General features: G+C 35.1%; 1 protein-coding gene across 1 annotated transcript in view; it reads right to left on the bottom strand.

The window, feature by feature from the left end:
* Cph (BCL11 transcription factor chronophage) overlaps window positions 1-14,077 on the bottom strand; it is a 68,361-nt gene extending 54,284 nt beyond the window's left edge. Inside the window, exon 1 of the mRNA XM_034976894.2 lies at window positions 13,345-14,077. Within this exon, the coding sequence (XP_034832785.1) occupies window positions 13,345-13,381 (37 nt within the window). The 5' untranslated portion in view covers window positions 13,382-14,077. The remainder of the gene's footprint in view (window positions 1-13,344) is intronic.
* Between the last annotated feature and the right edge of the window lie 2,280 nt (window positions 14,078-16,357).

The raw sequence follows: 16,357 nt of genomic DNA on the forward strand, positions 1-16,357 counted from the left end.
TGCCCGCAGTTTGTGATATCGATTTGACAATCATTACAAGGAGAGGTGAGCTTTAAACGTTGTTAAAATCTTGTATGGAATCAGAACTCTGATGTGATATATTGGCTTTTTTATATACTCTGTGCCTCGGAGAGCACGTTAAGCAGCCGGTCCCGGTTATTATCAAAGTCAAAGTCAAAGTCAAATGATTTATTCAAAATAGGTAATAAATTACTCTTATTGATTGTCTGGTATAGTGTTAGATTTGTAAGATAATATAGTGGTGATAATTATAACGCAAACTTAAAACTAAAGCTACGAGGCTATCATTTGATAATAATCGTGAAAATCTAAGAGTTGAAATAGTAATTTTATAGAGTTGGATGAATGAAATATGCTTTATTGTACACCAACACAAAAAAGTAAGACTTTCCTAGTTTGGGCTTGAACAGAATAACAGCGCCGTGGTTAGTTCATGTGGATCCATTCACAGCATTCAGCTGAGTTCGGGCCTTTTCGTTGGCAGGACACATTATAGACACTGTTGTTATATTAGATACCCTTTAATTAACCCTTCATTTTAAGGCATTATTTTTGGAAATGTTCGATTGTGTTTATTATGTATTGGATCAGCAAATAAATCTATTCTATTTTATTCTAAAACAATACAAGTTGTATGCGGAAGGACCAAGAACTTCACCGCATTATTATGCCAAGAAGAGCAATAAAGAAAGACACACAAAGAGACAGATTACGAGAAAGTATGCAAGTATAACCTCTCATCCTTAGCATGGACATACAAACTGTCCGCTTTTATCAATTAGGTAGGTAGGATTTTCCACCATCTCCCCGGCTAATAGTGCCTAATGGGCGGTCATTGGTCAAAGGGAATTTGGTTCACAATGAAGACTGAATTGAATTTCTTTGTAAGCAGATTCTTCTTTAGAGTTCCTTGTTTTATTTTACTTCTTATTACTAGAGGGTCTTTGAATAACGACGTAAGTAATGTGGCGTAAAAAGCTAAGTCCGATATTTAACGGACTTCGTAGAAGGAAGGGGTTTTAGAATTTAGACGTGTTTCAATTTCTATTAGTTTTAAATACTCTGTGCTTAGTTTTTCATATGCATACTATGCCCGTGTGTTGTGGACACAATTTTTTATTATAAGTGTTAATTTCTCATTGGAGACTGCTTTGGTTTAAGTGTTTTTATATATATACTATCTAGCTAACTAATTGTAACTGTTTGTCTCTACAAAATAAAATAAATAAAAATAAATAAATAAATCCGTTAAAAGTATAAGTCCCGCAAATTGCTAATACGCGTGGCCGCCATTTTAGTGACGTCAGCACTAGACTGAAGTTTCGAGCAACCAATACAACATTTTTTGCTGACGGTCTATTTTTATTTCGGCTGACGTCAAAATGACGTCATTTCGATGTTAATGAGACATGGTTCCACCGCAATAGCAATTTGCGGAACTTATAGTACTAGTAGGAGTAGGTAGTGGTAATTATTTTTTTCTTTTTTTTGTCCAAAGATGTTTGGAAAAGGACTGGTGTAAGATAATATTATGTTTGCATATTTTTTATACCTAGACGTGACTAACTACCAACTACTAAACGTTACCACAGACGTTATTAATTGGTCATATTTCAAGACCTACGTACAAGACATATTTGAAGAAAGGTCAAAAGGTAATAAGTTTTTGCTAGGAACTTTCACAACAATAGACATGATGACCACTAGTCAAATCAGCGACTTATTATTATCAAACGTCAAAACGCTTGCTTAGTATTATCATTGATTATACTTACGAGTTTATTAATATTGAGGCCACATTATCTATTCTTTAAATGCTAAAATGTAGATAATCCTATTTACAATTGAAAAGCCTAAACATAAATAGTTATTGACAATACAGATTACTTGATAAGTTTACGTATTTTGAATTATCAGTCTGTCCATCTTTCTTTCAAAGATTATGTTTACCTCAACACCTTGAACGTAAAAAAAACAATGTTTGGCTACTGTTTCCATTGTTTGTAATACGACTTGTATTGTTGGAAAAAATAATCCTTTTGTCCGACCTTCCTCACAGAAAGGATTGTTTGCCTTGCATCTTCAAAAAGAAAGCCCGATGTTGTCCATGATACAATTGTCCCGTACTAATTTTGAAACCGTACTGTCTTTTACTTTATTTTTCAGCACTTTCACATTTCAGTTAGTAGTTTTCTTTGCTTCAAACATTTTGAAAAAAGCTGGTGACATCCTAAATTATACGGACATCACAATCCCAGTTTTTGAAATATGTATGTGATCAATCATACTTTTATGATTATCTACTTATGTAAATTGTATTAAAACATCACCTACTAACAGTGGCGTGCAGCTCATAGAAGCATAAACACACTGCTTACCCTCATTGTAATAAATCAATGCTTATTTTTCATTATAACCTGCCGTAAAATAAGTTCATACCTAAATGCATACCCTGGCTTGAACTCCTGTGCACGCCACTGCCTACTAAGTATCTATAGAAGAACGGAGGAAATGCCTGGAGAAAACCCAGGGAAAGCTGTGAATTAGTTATTGATAAAACTAACATGAAAATATAAAATGCTGAATAAGGATTAAAACCACAGTGTGATTTTACATGGTAATTTTAACGGCTTCATTTCTGTAATAATAAAGCTATTATAAAGCATTCAACCACAAAGTTGTTAAAAAACAAACATGTATCTCTTGAGCTTTTCCAATGTGTAGGTACATTTTATGAATGAACCTCATGAACCTCTACTTAATACCGCCAACGTTGCATCCTCTAATAAGTGGGACTAATAAATCCAATTTAAATATAGTCCAGGACCTCCTTTGATATAACATATGTAAATCCATACGTTATCTTAAGAATCGCAAAAACGAGAGATCCGATGCGGACATCTAAAAAGGCAAAAAGTTAACTCCGGTCCAGTTTACATCTCCACTAATATCATGACGACGTAAATCTGCCATTTGATTGTTTGTAAGAAACTACTTTTTTTTTACATAGTAAAAAAAATAAAAAAAAATTACATAATAAAAAACAAGATAATTGTTATATATAAATATTGTTATAAATGATAAAAATAATAAAAATTTGAATTGTAAATTAGTACTATACAACTTTTATACATAGCAAATAATAATAGATACCATAATAAGTCTAAGCTTACCATAAAAATAAAAATAAATGTTTTTTCAAATTTTTAAAAATTGTGATTTAGTATCAAAAATTTTAAATATTCAGATGTATTAATAAATTCAAAAATTGTGTTCTATAAAATAAAACAAAAACCAGAAAATATTGTTAACCAACTTGTTTACTGTAACTATAAGCAACTATATTATGTACTTATACCTAAAAGCATGTATCTAATTACACATTTAGAATTGTAATAATATTGTAAATTTGTACCTTTTTCAGTAATAAAAGGCTTATTTTTTTTTTTTTTTTTATGAAATAATCTGCAGAACTATTACGATTTGATTAAAAAATATTTAAGTAACTGATTGATACCTACATCCAACCGCTAACTAGCCTCGACTAAGGTAAGTACAACTATAGTAGGTTTACGACAGGTCGAGATGGCAATCAGAATGTGCGCACACCCGCACCGCCCCCGCGCTTACCCGGTGCGGGATAGCGCGGATGACTGTATAGTTCGATACGTATTAGCCAATGTCCGGCATGTCTTGCAATGTATCCCAAGCGCCACCTATATTCTACGTTGATGGTACCAATGTCAAAAACTTTCCTGCAAGTCCCAACAACAATTTTACAAAGCTTTAACTCAAGTCTCAAACGGATGAACTATGCGCAAACGCAAACAGGCAGACAGAAAAAAAAATTAATTTACAAGAGTTTAGCGAACAGATAAACAAACAAACAAAGGTACACTGCTAAAACATATCCCGTTTTTTTGTTTTTCTTGGCAGCCGTCGGTTAAAAAGGCAAAAAGGCCCGGTCCAGTAGGAAATAATTCAGGATACCGGACGGGTGGCCGCCCGTAGGCTCATTATTCTAAATGCTAAATTAACTTGTTTCCCATACTTTAAATATAGGTACTTGTACTGATCTGAATGAATTATCTGGTCTTCGTTACATCATTAGGTAGGTACTTTCGATGTTCTTATCCACATGTCTTTGATCTATACTTCTACATACAAATAGGTAGGTAGGTAGATACTAAATACGCAAGTGTTTGTCGAAAATAACAAAAATTAGTCGTTTGTTCATCGACCAGCAGGGTGATTCGCTAACTCAGTTTCTAACACTGAATGATAGCCACCTAGTTTGATTGGTTCTACATTGCTGCTTCACTGTGTGATATTAAAATATTTTTTCTTAGAAAACCTTCAACGGATTTAAAAATGAGCTTGGTGGCTATCATTCAGTGTAAGAAACTGAGTTAGAGAATCACCTAGCTTATTACGTTAGGTTAGGTCCTCAACTGCCCAGCAGAAAAAAAGGAACCCTTATAGACCACTTCGTTGTCTGTCTTTTTTTAATCTTTATTGCACACAAATAAAATGACTAGGTATCGGGCTATACAGCAAGTGCTATAAAATTGTATAATTCCAATCATTTAATGACACGGAATCATCACAAAAGCCCCTTGACCAACCTTTTCCAATTGCCATTATCAACCAATAATTAGGTACTTGGGTGTCGGCAAAACAGAATTATCACGAATAAGCGTAATTTACTTGTAGTAAAACATTAATTTTCTTTATAATTTGAATGTCCATTTGATCGCACGCCCTGAATTATTGTTAGCAACCGTGAGAAAGACTCAGACTCCGAGAGAATGCAAGCCAAAATCGATTGAATTCTTTATTTGTTCAAAATCGATTCAATTAGGTACCTACCTAAGTTGGTTTCTTCAAACGCTAATAATTGCTTGATTTGTCCCGTTTGTTTTACTTTGTAAATTATAATCCTTTGTAAATCTCGGTTTTCAAAATGTTTTTTTTTAATTGGCAACTCCTACTTTTCAAGCACAAATTAAAACTTTACCCAAATCTACTCGTATACCCGTAGTTAGCTATTTTTAATCAATCTAACGATTTTAAAGATATAATTAACTAGATGATGCCCGCGACTTCGTCTGCGTGGAATTAGGTTTTTTTAAAATCCCGTGGGAACTCTTTTATTTTCCGGGATAAAAAGTAGCCTATGTCACTCTGCAGGTCTATCTATCTATACCCATGTAAAAAATCACGTCAATCCGTTGCATCGTTGCGACGTGATTGAAGGACAAACCAAAAAACCAATAAACTAATAAACCAACAAACCAACAAACAAACACACTTTCGCATTTATAATAAGGGTACTGATTAGCCATGTTTATCGTGACTTAATTTCCCCTTTCCCCTCCAACTGAGCGAGCTTGTCATATTGCAACGAGTGGGGTTTGGACCGCCGACCTTTCCGATTTTTGCCCACTGTTAACCGTTGAGCTATCTACACCTGTCTCGTACTATTTTTTTATTTTTATTTATATTTATTCGTATCTATAATGGTAACTTGCTAGCTTCAAATAACAATATTCTAACTAATAAAGTTGTAAGCCTATGGGAAACTGAACTGAAATTAGCTCTAAGTATCAAGAGCATTGTCGCAGCTATAATTCCCGCACAAGGATCAAGATTGAGTGTTCCGCTTGTGAATACGATGCTTCGATATTCGCTTAATGAAGACATATTGAATCGCTAAGCGAAAGACAAGATATAGGCAATGTTTTAAATTGACATGCGGCCCTTTTATGCACCATCCGCTCATTTCCGAACGAAAAATAAACAAATGTAACGAATGTAAAACAACTGATGGAAACAAATGAATTAGAAATAGGATGAATGAAGCGGTTATACAATCAAAACGTTCGGAAACAGGTAATGAAGGAAAAATGTTTGGAATATAATTCATTGTATAAATTAGATACCTAATATTGGAAATGTAAATGTATAATATTACATTTGTATATTATCTAACTCTAATTACACAAATTAAAACAACTGTTGAAAACAAAAAGTTAGGAGTGGTATGAATGTAATTATAATAGGTAGTTATAAAGTAGGTAGGTATTTACGTGCAAGCAAACTTTTTCTTTATTTAGATTCTTTTACTAAACTGTTTTATCTCATGACACATTATGAAGCAGTTAAAACTCCAATCTACCATGGGATATAGCATAAATTTTAACCTACGTTTTGTCTCGGGTTTCTAAACATCATCCAGATTAGACCTAAACTAATAAAATAAAATAAATGTAAATTAAGTCAACCACTACCTAACTGAATTCTAGAAAACTTTAGTTGTATTGTTACACTAGCTGACCCTGCGAACTTCGTTTCGCCTAACAGTCGATTCAAATTTTTTAATTTTTTTTTAAATATCAATTCACTATCAGAAATTCTAAAATCCCCACGATTTAGGACTTCAGTACTTTGCAGCATCAGGATTGAGGAGTTAGGATCCGAAGTTCAATGATGTAGCCTATGCTTGGTACCTAAAATAATTTTGCATCATCCGCAGTTCCTGAAACATTATAGTTTAGGAGTGCTGTACCCTACATCATCAGGGTTGAGGAGTTGAGACTTGAAGTCTGAGAATAAAGTCGTTACTTGGTACCTAAAATATGAATTCACTATGAACACTTCCTGAATCTTGATAACTCAGGCGGACAGTAACCCTGCAGCATCAGGATTAAGGAGTTGAATCCAGAATTTTTTTATGTGACCACCACGAAAACTTTTTTTGTTGATTTAAAAAAAAAATTGCAAATCGGTCCAGAAACCTCGAAAAAATCGATGTAGAAAAAAGAACCACCTCATTTTTGACAGTCGGTTAAAAACCGATTACCTTGAAATATTTACGGAACAATTTTTAAAATATCCCCTTTCTAACAAAAAAAGAATGAATGAAATCGGACTACGCGTTAATGAATTACAACTCAGTATACATTTTAACTTTCATCCCCTCTCCTACGGGAACCATGCTGAATTTCGGGATAAAAAGTATCCTATATTCTTCCTCATAGTATGACCTCAAATCGTACCAAGTTTCATTGGAATCCATTCAGTAGTTTCAGCGTGATGCGCGGCCGTGATACAGACAGACAGACAGACAGACAGACAGATAGACAGACAGACAGACAAAAATGAAAAAAATTACAGTTTTGTGTTCAGTATCGATTATAGAGTGCCCTCGAAAAAAAATTTTCAAAATATCTTCAATGTACAGAATTTCACCTGTTACAGTTTTATTATAAGTATTGATTGATTGATGATGATAATAGATAGATTCTTATTAAAAAGCAAAGAAATCCCCGTTACTTGGTTACAACATAGAAATTGAGAAAATAATATAAGTTAAGTATTTATTTTCAGTTGACACAAAATCACAAAAGTAACTTTTGTATCAATTAAAAATTAGCAAAGTCCTAACAAAACCCGTGTCAATTAGACCCAAAATAGGGTCTACATGAGTACATTCAAACTTGTATTACAAAAACAAATCGGTGCACGAGCTAATATTTTATTTAGGGCGCGAGTGGAAAACGGTGGAAAAGTTAACTTTGATTTTTAAAACTTCTCGAAACTTCCCCCGGCCGTCTGGCCTCGCACCTGATAAAATAATTTGACGATTCCCTAATTCACACTTTTGAGGAGGGTTTTAAAACCAAAAAGGTTCCGCTCTGGACACTTTCTGTTCAGTAATTGAGGCCGCGTTCAAAACTTTTTGTCCGCTTTAATTTTTAATCTGCGAGCGTTGTTCTTGTTACCATCTCTCTACTCCTGCTTATTTTGTTACACATCACCATTACCGACATTAATAGTGATTTTGAAATCCCTAAACAACAACTCAAAATAATAATCCTAAAGTATAAAATACAAAATTCTTAGCAATGTCACCGTACCAAAGTTTGAACACACATACAATTTTTTGCACCGGGGCCGGGGGCTACCATTGTTATGAATAACAAAAAACCAAGTACCTCAGACCTCTTACGTTCAAAATAAGAACAAACGTGTCATCGATGAAATGACGCGTGTCGACCAATCGGGCGCGAAGGCAGCAGCCGTCGATGACGTCACACCACCACCGACCAATCAGGCCGGGCTGTCGCCTCCGGTCAACTTGCGCTAATTGCCTATGTGTGCGATAACACTAGGCACAAGGAGAATCGGTGCGTTGAAGTGCGCGCACGCATGTGTTTTAATGATTGCCTACTTCCATACAATTTTAACGGCGGAACTTTTACAGTTCTTAGGCATGATTTTAAAAAGTAAACTTTATTTGTTTTGGCTAGTTTGTTATGCTAGTTTAGTTAGTTATGCTAGCTTTTGGTAAGTTAGGTGCTAAGCTAACTAGGCTAAGTCAAGGTGAGTTTATTTTTTCGGTCACATTGTATTTTATTTATCACTTAGGTAGATCGTTAACTTAAGAAAATAATTGAAAACAAAGTAACAAGTCTTTGTATTAGAGTGAATTTCGTTTTGGCTTAGTCATGTTTGGCTTCATACATACCTACCTGTTATAGGAAATAACAAATTATTTAACAACCGTTTGTCTGTGTTTTGTATTTTAGTGATGTTTCCTGTGTTTCCACCATGCTTATGAATAATATGGTTCGTATTCTGTAACACATTTATTATTAATTAGGGTTTCGTACCTCAAAAGGAATAACGGAACCCTTATAGGATCACTTTGTTGTCTGTCTGCCTGTCTGTCCGTCGGTCTGTCAAGAAACCTACAGGATAGGTACTTTCCGTTGATCTAGAATCATGAAATTTGGTAGGTAGGTGGGTCTTATAGCTGGTATTAGGGGAAAAATCTAAAAACTGTGAATTTGTGGTTACATCACACAAACAAAATTAAATTGTGGTCATAAACTAATAATTAGTATTTTCAATTTTCTTAGTAAGATAACTATATCAAGTGGGGTATCATATGAAAGGTCTTCACCTGTGCATTCTAAAACAGGTTTTTATTTATTTTTATGCATCATAGTTTTTCAATTATCGTGCAAAATGTCGGAAAAATACGACTGTTGTACGGAACCCTCGTTGTGCGAGCCTGACTCGCACTTGGCCGGTTTTTTTATCATAAGACCATAGAAGACCTATGCGAAGCTGGGACGAGACAGATAACCTAACATAAAAACGAGAACGAAATAAAATAGAAATGGTTACACAGATGAAACGGAATGTCTGTCTGTCCATTGTTAAATAGTTCCCACTGGTCAAGTGCTACTTTAATTTAATTACGTATTTTAAGAAATTCTAATGCCCGTCCGAACTTTCCCATGCTTTACTTTACCTAGATACAAGTGAGCGGCCGGACGACATACCTAGTACCTACCTATAGTAGATACGTACGCGACAGGTTGAAATGGCAATCGGGGAGGGAACGCCTCGCAACCAGCACAGCCCCCGTGCTAACCCAGTGAGGGCGAGCGTGGGTGACGTGCGGGTGTGCGGGGCGTCCCCTCGCCTCATACCCCGATTGACATCTCAACCTGTCGCGGACTATACCTACCATTTGTAATTATCATGGCTTGTAGGTGAGAGTTATGGAAATTTTTACCTAAGTAGACTTTTTTAAAATTATCAACATAAAGAATGTTTAACAAGTCCGTTTTTTGTTGAATATAACACAGCAAAAAACCCACAAAGATTTAGGTGGCTGAAGTGTGTCATTCCGTCTACTTATCACATAAATCATAATACTTAAAAGTTCATGTTATCAATTAGTAAAACTTAACTTACTAAACTAGCGGGACTTCAATTAGGTACTTTTATACCTACATGGCAAGATATTGTCATATCAAATCTTTGAATAGAGCAACCGCCGAGTTTCCTGCTGGCTCTTCTTCATTCCGAAACAGTGGTAGATGCATTTGACGATTCAAAAGTACTTGTAAAAGTTTAATTGAATAAAAAAAATTGATTTCAGTGCAACTTAGGGCTACCTCAGATCTTTTCCATGTTGTCCTGTCTTTGGTCAGTGCCAAAGACAGGGCAACGTGAGGGACATGGTTCCATGCGAGTCCCACTTTTTTAAGGTCTGCCTCAATTGACCTCCTCCAGGTTTTGGTGAGTCGATCAGCCCGCTGATTTGCTAACTCCGTGTCTAACGCTGAATGAAAGCCACCGAGCTCATTTAAAGTTTATTATAAAACCAATGAAGGATTTCTACAAAAAAATATTTTATTATCACATTTCAAATGATCTCGGTGGCTAGTGATTTTATCACAATAGATAATTTTATTACGCCGTAGAACTGTTCTAGAAGTAAATAAAAGTAGAAAATACAGTATTGTCCAAAAGTCGTGACTAGTATTAAACGGACATAAAATAATTGACGTCAATGATTTTATATTATACCTACCTACCTATGTCCTGATGATTGTACCTACGTGCTTTTAAATTCTAACAACTTTTATCTGCGGGTAATTAAATCTTCTTTTTTAAAAATATTACAAAATGATAAAAACTTAACGACATAACCAAAGAAAATATTACTATTTATGAATTAGTGATTAAAAAAATGTTAGAATAAATGTACCTATTTTCTATAGGTAGGTACCTATATATTTTTTTTTGGTTTTTGAAGCAATGTTAGGTATCTAATAAAAAATATTGTGATAGGTTTCTGTTTTTACTTTATAATTGTTATAAAATAAATAGGTACCCGACTAACGGTTTTGTCCTTATCGTACCTATGTAACAAATAAAAACTGTTCTAAAAGGCAAACAAAAAATTCATGCTTTCAAAAAATCGCTTACATAGGTAGGCACCTACCTACTCGTAATAGATAATTTAGGCACACATTCCAAAATTGTGTGAGTATTGTAGCAGAAGTAATTGTTATTGCAGATATATGTACATCATTATAAAATATGTATGTATAAAACAGGTCTTTAAAACCCCTTTTCTTTTCGGACCATGGATGACCAGCTTAAAGTAAATATTGACACATGGACGCTATGTTAGAGCTAGGGTTACCCAGTTGGTATTTTCAAACTATTCTAATTTATCTTAGCGTAATGCTATGAAAAGTAACTGAATGAAAATCCATTCAGCGCAATAATATGAAAAACCGGCCAAGTGCGAGTCAGACTCGCGCACCGAGGGTTCCGTACTGCAGTCACACGAGTAGATATATTGCAGTCGTGTTTTTTCGACATTTTGCACGATAAATCGAAAGTAATGCATAAAAATAAATAAAAACTGTTTTAGAATGTGCAGGTAAAGCATTTTCGCAGGGCGAGCATAAAAGAATCTAGAAATCAAAGCGTGTAGCTCGCCCGACTTCAACATAAGTACATAGGTACCTACACGTGTAGAAACTAGAAACAAAAGTTATTATTTACTTTGTAGTGGTTTTGGAAGTCGGTTTTTTTAATATATTTTTCATAATATGATACCCCACTTGATATAGTTATTTTACTTTGAAAGTTGAAAATAGGTAGGTATCTACTAACTATTTGTTCATGGACACTTTTTTGTTGTGATGTAACCACAAAGTCACGGTTTACGGATTTTTCCCCTTACGTGTGCTATAAGACCTACCTACCTACAAAATTTCACGATGCTAGGTCAACGGGAAGTAGGTATTCTATAGGTTTCTTGACATTCAGACAGACAAAAAAGCGATCCAACAAGGGTTCCGTGTTTCCTTTCGGGGTACGGTACCCTAAAAAATACTTACCCGGAATACAAAATATTAATGGGGAGGAACAACGTAAGGTACCTTTTACATTTTCATAGCTATCAAAATTCAAAATCATATTGGGTAGGTTTGCCATTTGTTGCTGATTAATTAATATCAGTCTTTTTCGTAACGATAAGATTTGGAGTTAGTAGGTATGTAATATAGGTATAACAAGCTTATGCTCGCGACTTCGTCCGCGTGGACTACACAAATTTCAAACCCCTATTTCATCCCCTTAGGGATTGAATTTTCAAAAATCCTTTCTTAGCGGATGCCTACGTCACAATAGCTATCTGCATGCCAAATTTCAGCCCGATCCGTCTAGTAGTTTGAGCTGTGCGTTGATAGATCAGTCAGTCAGTCACCTTTTCATATATATTATGCAGATTAACTTTGAATGATAATATCTCTAGGCTTGCATTGATAGAATCTGGTGTTGTTGGATCCATATCCGTATCCTAATTCCTAACAGTGATAGTAGTGGTTCTGACGTCGTCGCCCTCCTATTCAGGGGATCGGATATTAGATTCCTGGCATGCACCTTATGTAAAATATTCCAATCTGCACTTAGCCAGCGTGGTGGACTATGGCCAAACCCTTCTCTGGGAAGAGACCCATGCTCAGGAGTGAGTCGCGGTGTGTTGATGATGATGATGATCTAACATGCAAAGTTTCAACTCAATCGGATGGACAATACGAATTACGAACATATAGGTAGGTAACGAACAGACAGAAATACAGACAGACAAAAAAAAGGTATTATCTTACAACTCAAATCAATCTGACTTTCATAACAGTTATTGTAATCGGTAGGTAGGTAGGTATATATTTTTATTATAATAGGTTGGTAAGTTGGTTCATACTTAGATAGTTAGGTAAATCTTGTAAAACAATATTTCTATTATATGTAGGTATTCTAAATGGAATTGTAGAGTCAATTTTATGGGGGTAAATATTTAAAGTTTTCTCCAGAAAATGGAAATTTTCTTTATTTTTTGCTGGAGTATGGAGTATTCAAATAAAGGAATGGTAACCCTAGGCCAGCTATTAAGTAGCTCGTCGCTTTGAATAGCGTCTCGCAGATGGGGGTGTGGGTGCATGTTTGTAATGATGATGTATTTTCCGTGGAAATCGCAAAATTTTCCGCAATTTTCCACAAAACGAATACTTTTTACGGATTCATTTTGATTTCATGTTTGACAAATTTTGTGGTAAATTAAAATGTTCGTATGACTTTGTGAAACTATTGTAGAGTTTGCAAATTTCGTGAAAAATATTTTTGAAAAAAATGTTAGATCAATTTACAAATTATACCTATTGGTATCTATATTGCATGCATTTTTATAATAACAACACATAGGTATTTAATAGTTTTTAAAAACAATTGTAGTTAATAAGCATTTTTGAAAATTATTGTAGAGTTCGCGAATTTATTAACGTCAGTCATTTTCGTAGATTGTTACAAATATAAGGTACCAAAGTACAATTTATTTGTTTCGTTCTTTTTTACTATTGCATGCATTTTTTTCAATTAGTTATCGTAGAGTTGACGAATTCAACGCGGTTATTGTAAGGACAAATTACAAATATTTTCTATAGTTACCTTGCGCGATGCGTACAGCTGGCATCTTGATTCTCATCTTGATTTGGTCACCTATTTTTAGATCTTCAACAACTTCGCTATCCTCAGAAAAATCTTTATCTTAATATCTCCTTATCAGCACTTCACATGTGCCGCCGTCGGCCCGGCGACTTATCGTCCCACTCTCAAAACGTTTTTGATAATAAAGGTCGAGGTGTCATACTAATCCTCAGCTAAAGTCCGACGGATAGAACATAAACTGATAATAGTCATCTCGTTAATTTCTTCATACCGACTAATAAGAAAAGTTGGATTTCCCGCTTCTACTTTTTTCTTTTCATGGTGCGACGAATCAGTTCACAGTTTCCAAAAAAAATTCGCCAGTTTTGACCGGTCATCAGTCTTTTTAACACTCGTATTAACGTCCCAGTGTACTATCTAAGCTATCCGCACTGTTCCACTTTTATTCTAATTTTCTTAGTTTAATTTTCACTTGTGTCAATATTTTCACCACCGTCTCTATAATGAAAATTTTCCAAAATTGTCCCGAAGACCGTCCAAAGTAATTTTCTCAACTGTAATAAAATTTGCAATACGAAAACAAAACGATATAATTTTATTTGAAATAGACTATTGTTGTTTGTGATTATCGTAGCGTAATACGTCGCGTGCGGAGCGGTGCGAGGCAGGTGCGCGGCCGGCCGCCCGCTCTCGCCCGATGTCCGAGAACGTCTGTCCTGTGTCCCTTTGCGCGAGGGCTCGACGGCCTCGTGTCCACGACTCGCGCCATCTCTCTCGACCGGCCGACGACGGCGCGTGCGAGTCCGTACCAAGTAGCCAGGGGTTACTCGCGGTCGCCATCGCCTCGGCTGCTTGAGCGAGACGCCACCGCGCGCAACTCGACCAGAAAGCGTGGGAGTAAAAGGGATAGTCATAAATCACAAGTACCGTGCGTCGGTGTGCGTGCGCGGGTGGGGCGAAGATGCAGCGCGTACAAAAGAAAAGGGATAATATTTGCTTGCATATTTCATGACTCGATTAGGAGATGGAATTTTTAATTGAATGGACCGTGTCGCACGGTCAGTCTGCGCTCGTGAACGCTTTTTCATGAAGTTTTAAAACGACTGTGATAACTTTCTCGTGAATTGAAAATGAACTCTACAGACTACAGTAACTGGACTCTACAATAGGTACTTTGACTGAGGAAATATTTTACCTTCTAATTTATTAATTATTTTAAAATATATTGTTATTATTAATGGAGAAAATAGTAGTTTTACAAAATTTTACTACAGGGAGCATAATAATACAAACTGAAGCCTGAATATTCGAACTAACGTGCGTGAGGTGACTTGACCACATTTCTTTAAAACTTTTCGCGCGTAGCAGGGTGCTACGGCGGCTACGGAAAGTGTCGAGATTCTTGCATTTCGTTTATCGTAAACGAATTTGATTACGATTTCTATTGCAATGTTTTATACTTATAAGTAAATATTTATGCCTACTTATATAATATTGTTTTGTTGTACAGTTATCATGAAATATTTACGTTTGAAAAAACAACTACATTTTAAAAGCTTTCGGTTTTATTTAATGTAATTTTTACTTAATGCCTTTTAGAAAAGATCTAAGACCTCTTCATTTGTGTTTGAAATATCGTTAGTACCTATTGTATTACTTATTCTAATTAATGTTATCAAAAGTACAAAACTGACTGACTCATTAACGCCCAGCCCACAACACCCTTAGATTTAAAAAGCTGTGCATAGAGGTTTCCCTTTTATAATTCTGACAAGGAACAAGGTCGGCTTTTTCGAAATTCCCACGGGGTAGGGAATAAATTTTCGCCCAGCGAAGCCTGGCTGTAGCCAATATTTAGAAAATGGTAACGAACCGCTATTTTCGAAGCTCGCTCGAAGGTGTCAATATTTATGTAATCTGTGTCGCTACGCGTATGCGTCACGCACAGAAGCGTACTGTACGCGGCAAAATAATGTACATCAATCTTTAGAGTAAGATTTCGGCTTTGTAGAGCGTTTTCCCTGGCACTCATACCTATGTGACGTTTTGTCGGTCTCATCGACAGAGACAGCGCTCTACAAAACCATTATATCTTTCTAAAGGTCGATTTTGTCTTCACTTTTTCAATGAGTTTTGCCTATCTGGAGTTCTATAATATGTTTGTAAATCACAGAAAATGAATCAACAAGCAAAATCTACATCATGAAAAACCCAAACGTAAACTTTAGCAGAAATACTACAGCATAAATAGTTCGCTAAAAGCAACACGTAGTTAAGATTCACTCTCACTCAACTTCCCGGCGCATTTTTTACCGCGTTATTTTACTTAAGACGGGAAACTTATCTCGGTCCTTGACTTTAATAAGTTTTATGACAGTCTGGCGCGAACTGCGGACGAAAAAGAACTTTTTCATAATTGTTTCCGAACTCACTTCGCCGGTTTAAAACGTTCGATTATTGAAATTTGAAAAAGTTTTCATGTCGAGCTCTTGCTTTTAATTGTTGATTGATTTTAGAATTGTCTTGTTTTATTACAAGCGGTGTTTCTTAACTTTCTGTATGTTTCAATTTTATAATATTAGGAGTTATTAAGAAGAACAAATTATACTAAGACAGTTTGGTAGGTGCTCAGGTAGTTATCTACCTGTTTTTTATAAAATAGTATTACCTGATTATCTTGACCTCACCTATTAAAAATTTTGATTTTTTTCATAAGTTTTTAACTAAGTAAAATAAAAATAAAATAAATAAAATAAAAATCTTTTTTATTCGTATAAACTTTTACAAGTACTTACGAATAGTCGGATGCATCTACCACTGGTTCTGGTAAGTAAATGTTTTCTTAAATCAAAACGTGTTATCTACCTACATTTTTTTGTTTAAAAAAAGAAAAGTTGATGGTATACCTAATTACCTACTATGATTACCTTACTTTTCTCTAATTATTTTTTTGTTTTATTTTTGATGTAGGTACCTAGATATTTTATCATTTGGACTTTTTACAGGTATCTAG

The sequence above is a fragment of the Maniola hyperantus genome, chromosome 16 (genome assembly GCF_902806685.2).
Source record: "Maniola hyperantus chromosome 16, iAphHyp1.2, whole genome shotgun sequence".
NCBI lineage: Eukaryota > Metazoa > Arthropoda > Insecta > Lepidoptera > Nymphalidae > Maniola > Maniola hyperantus.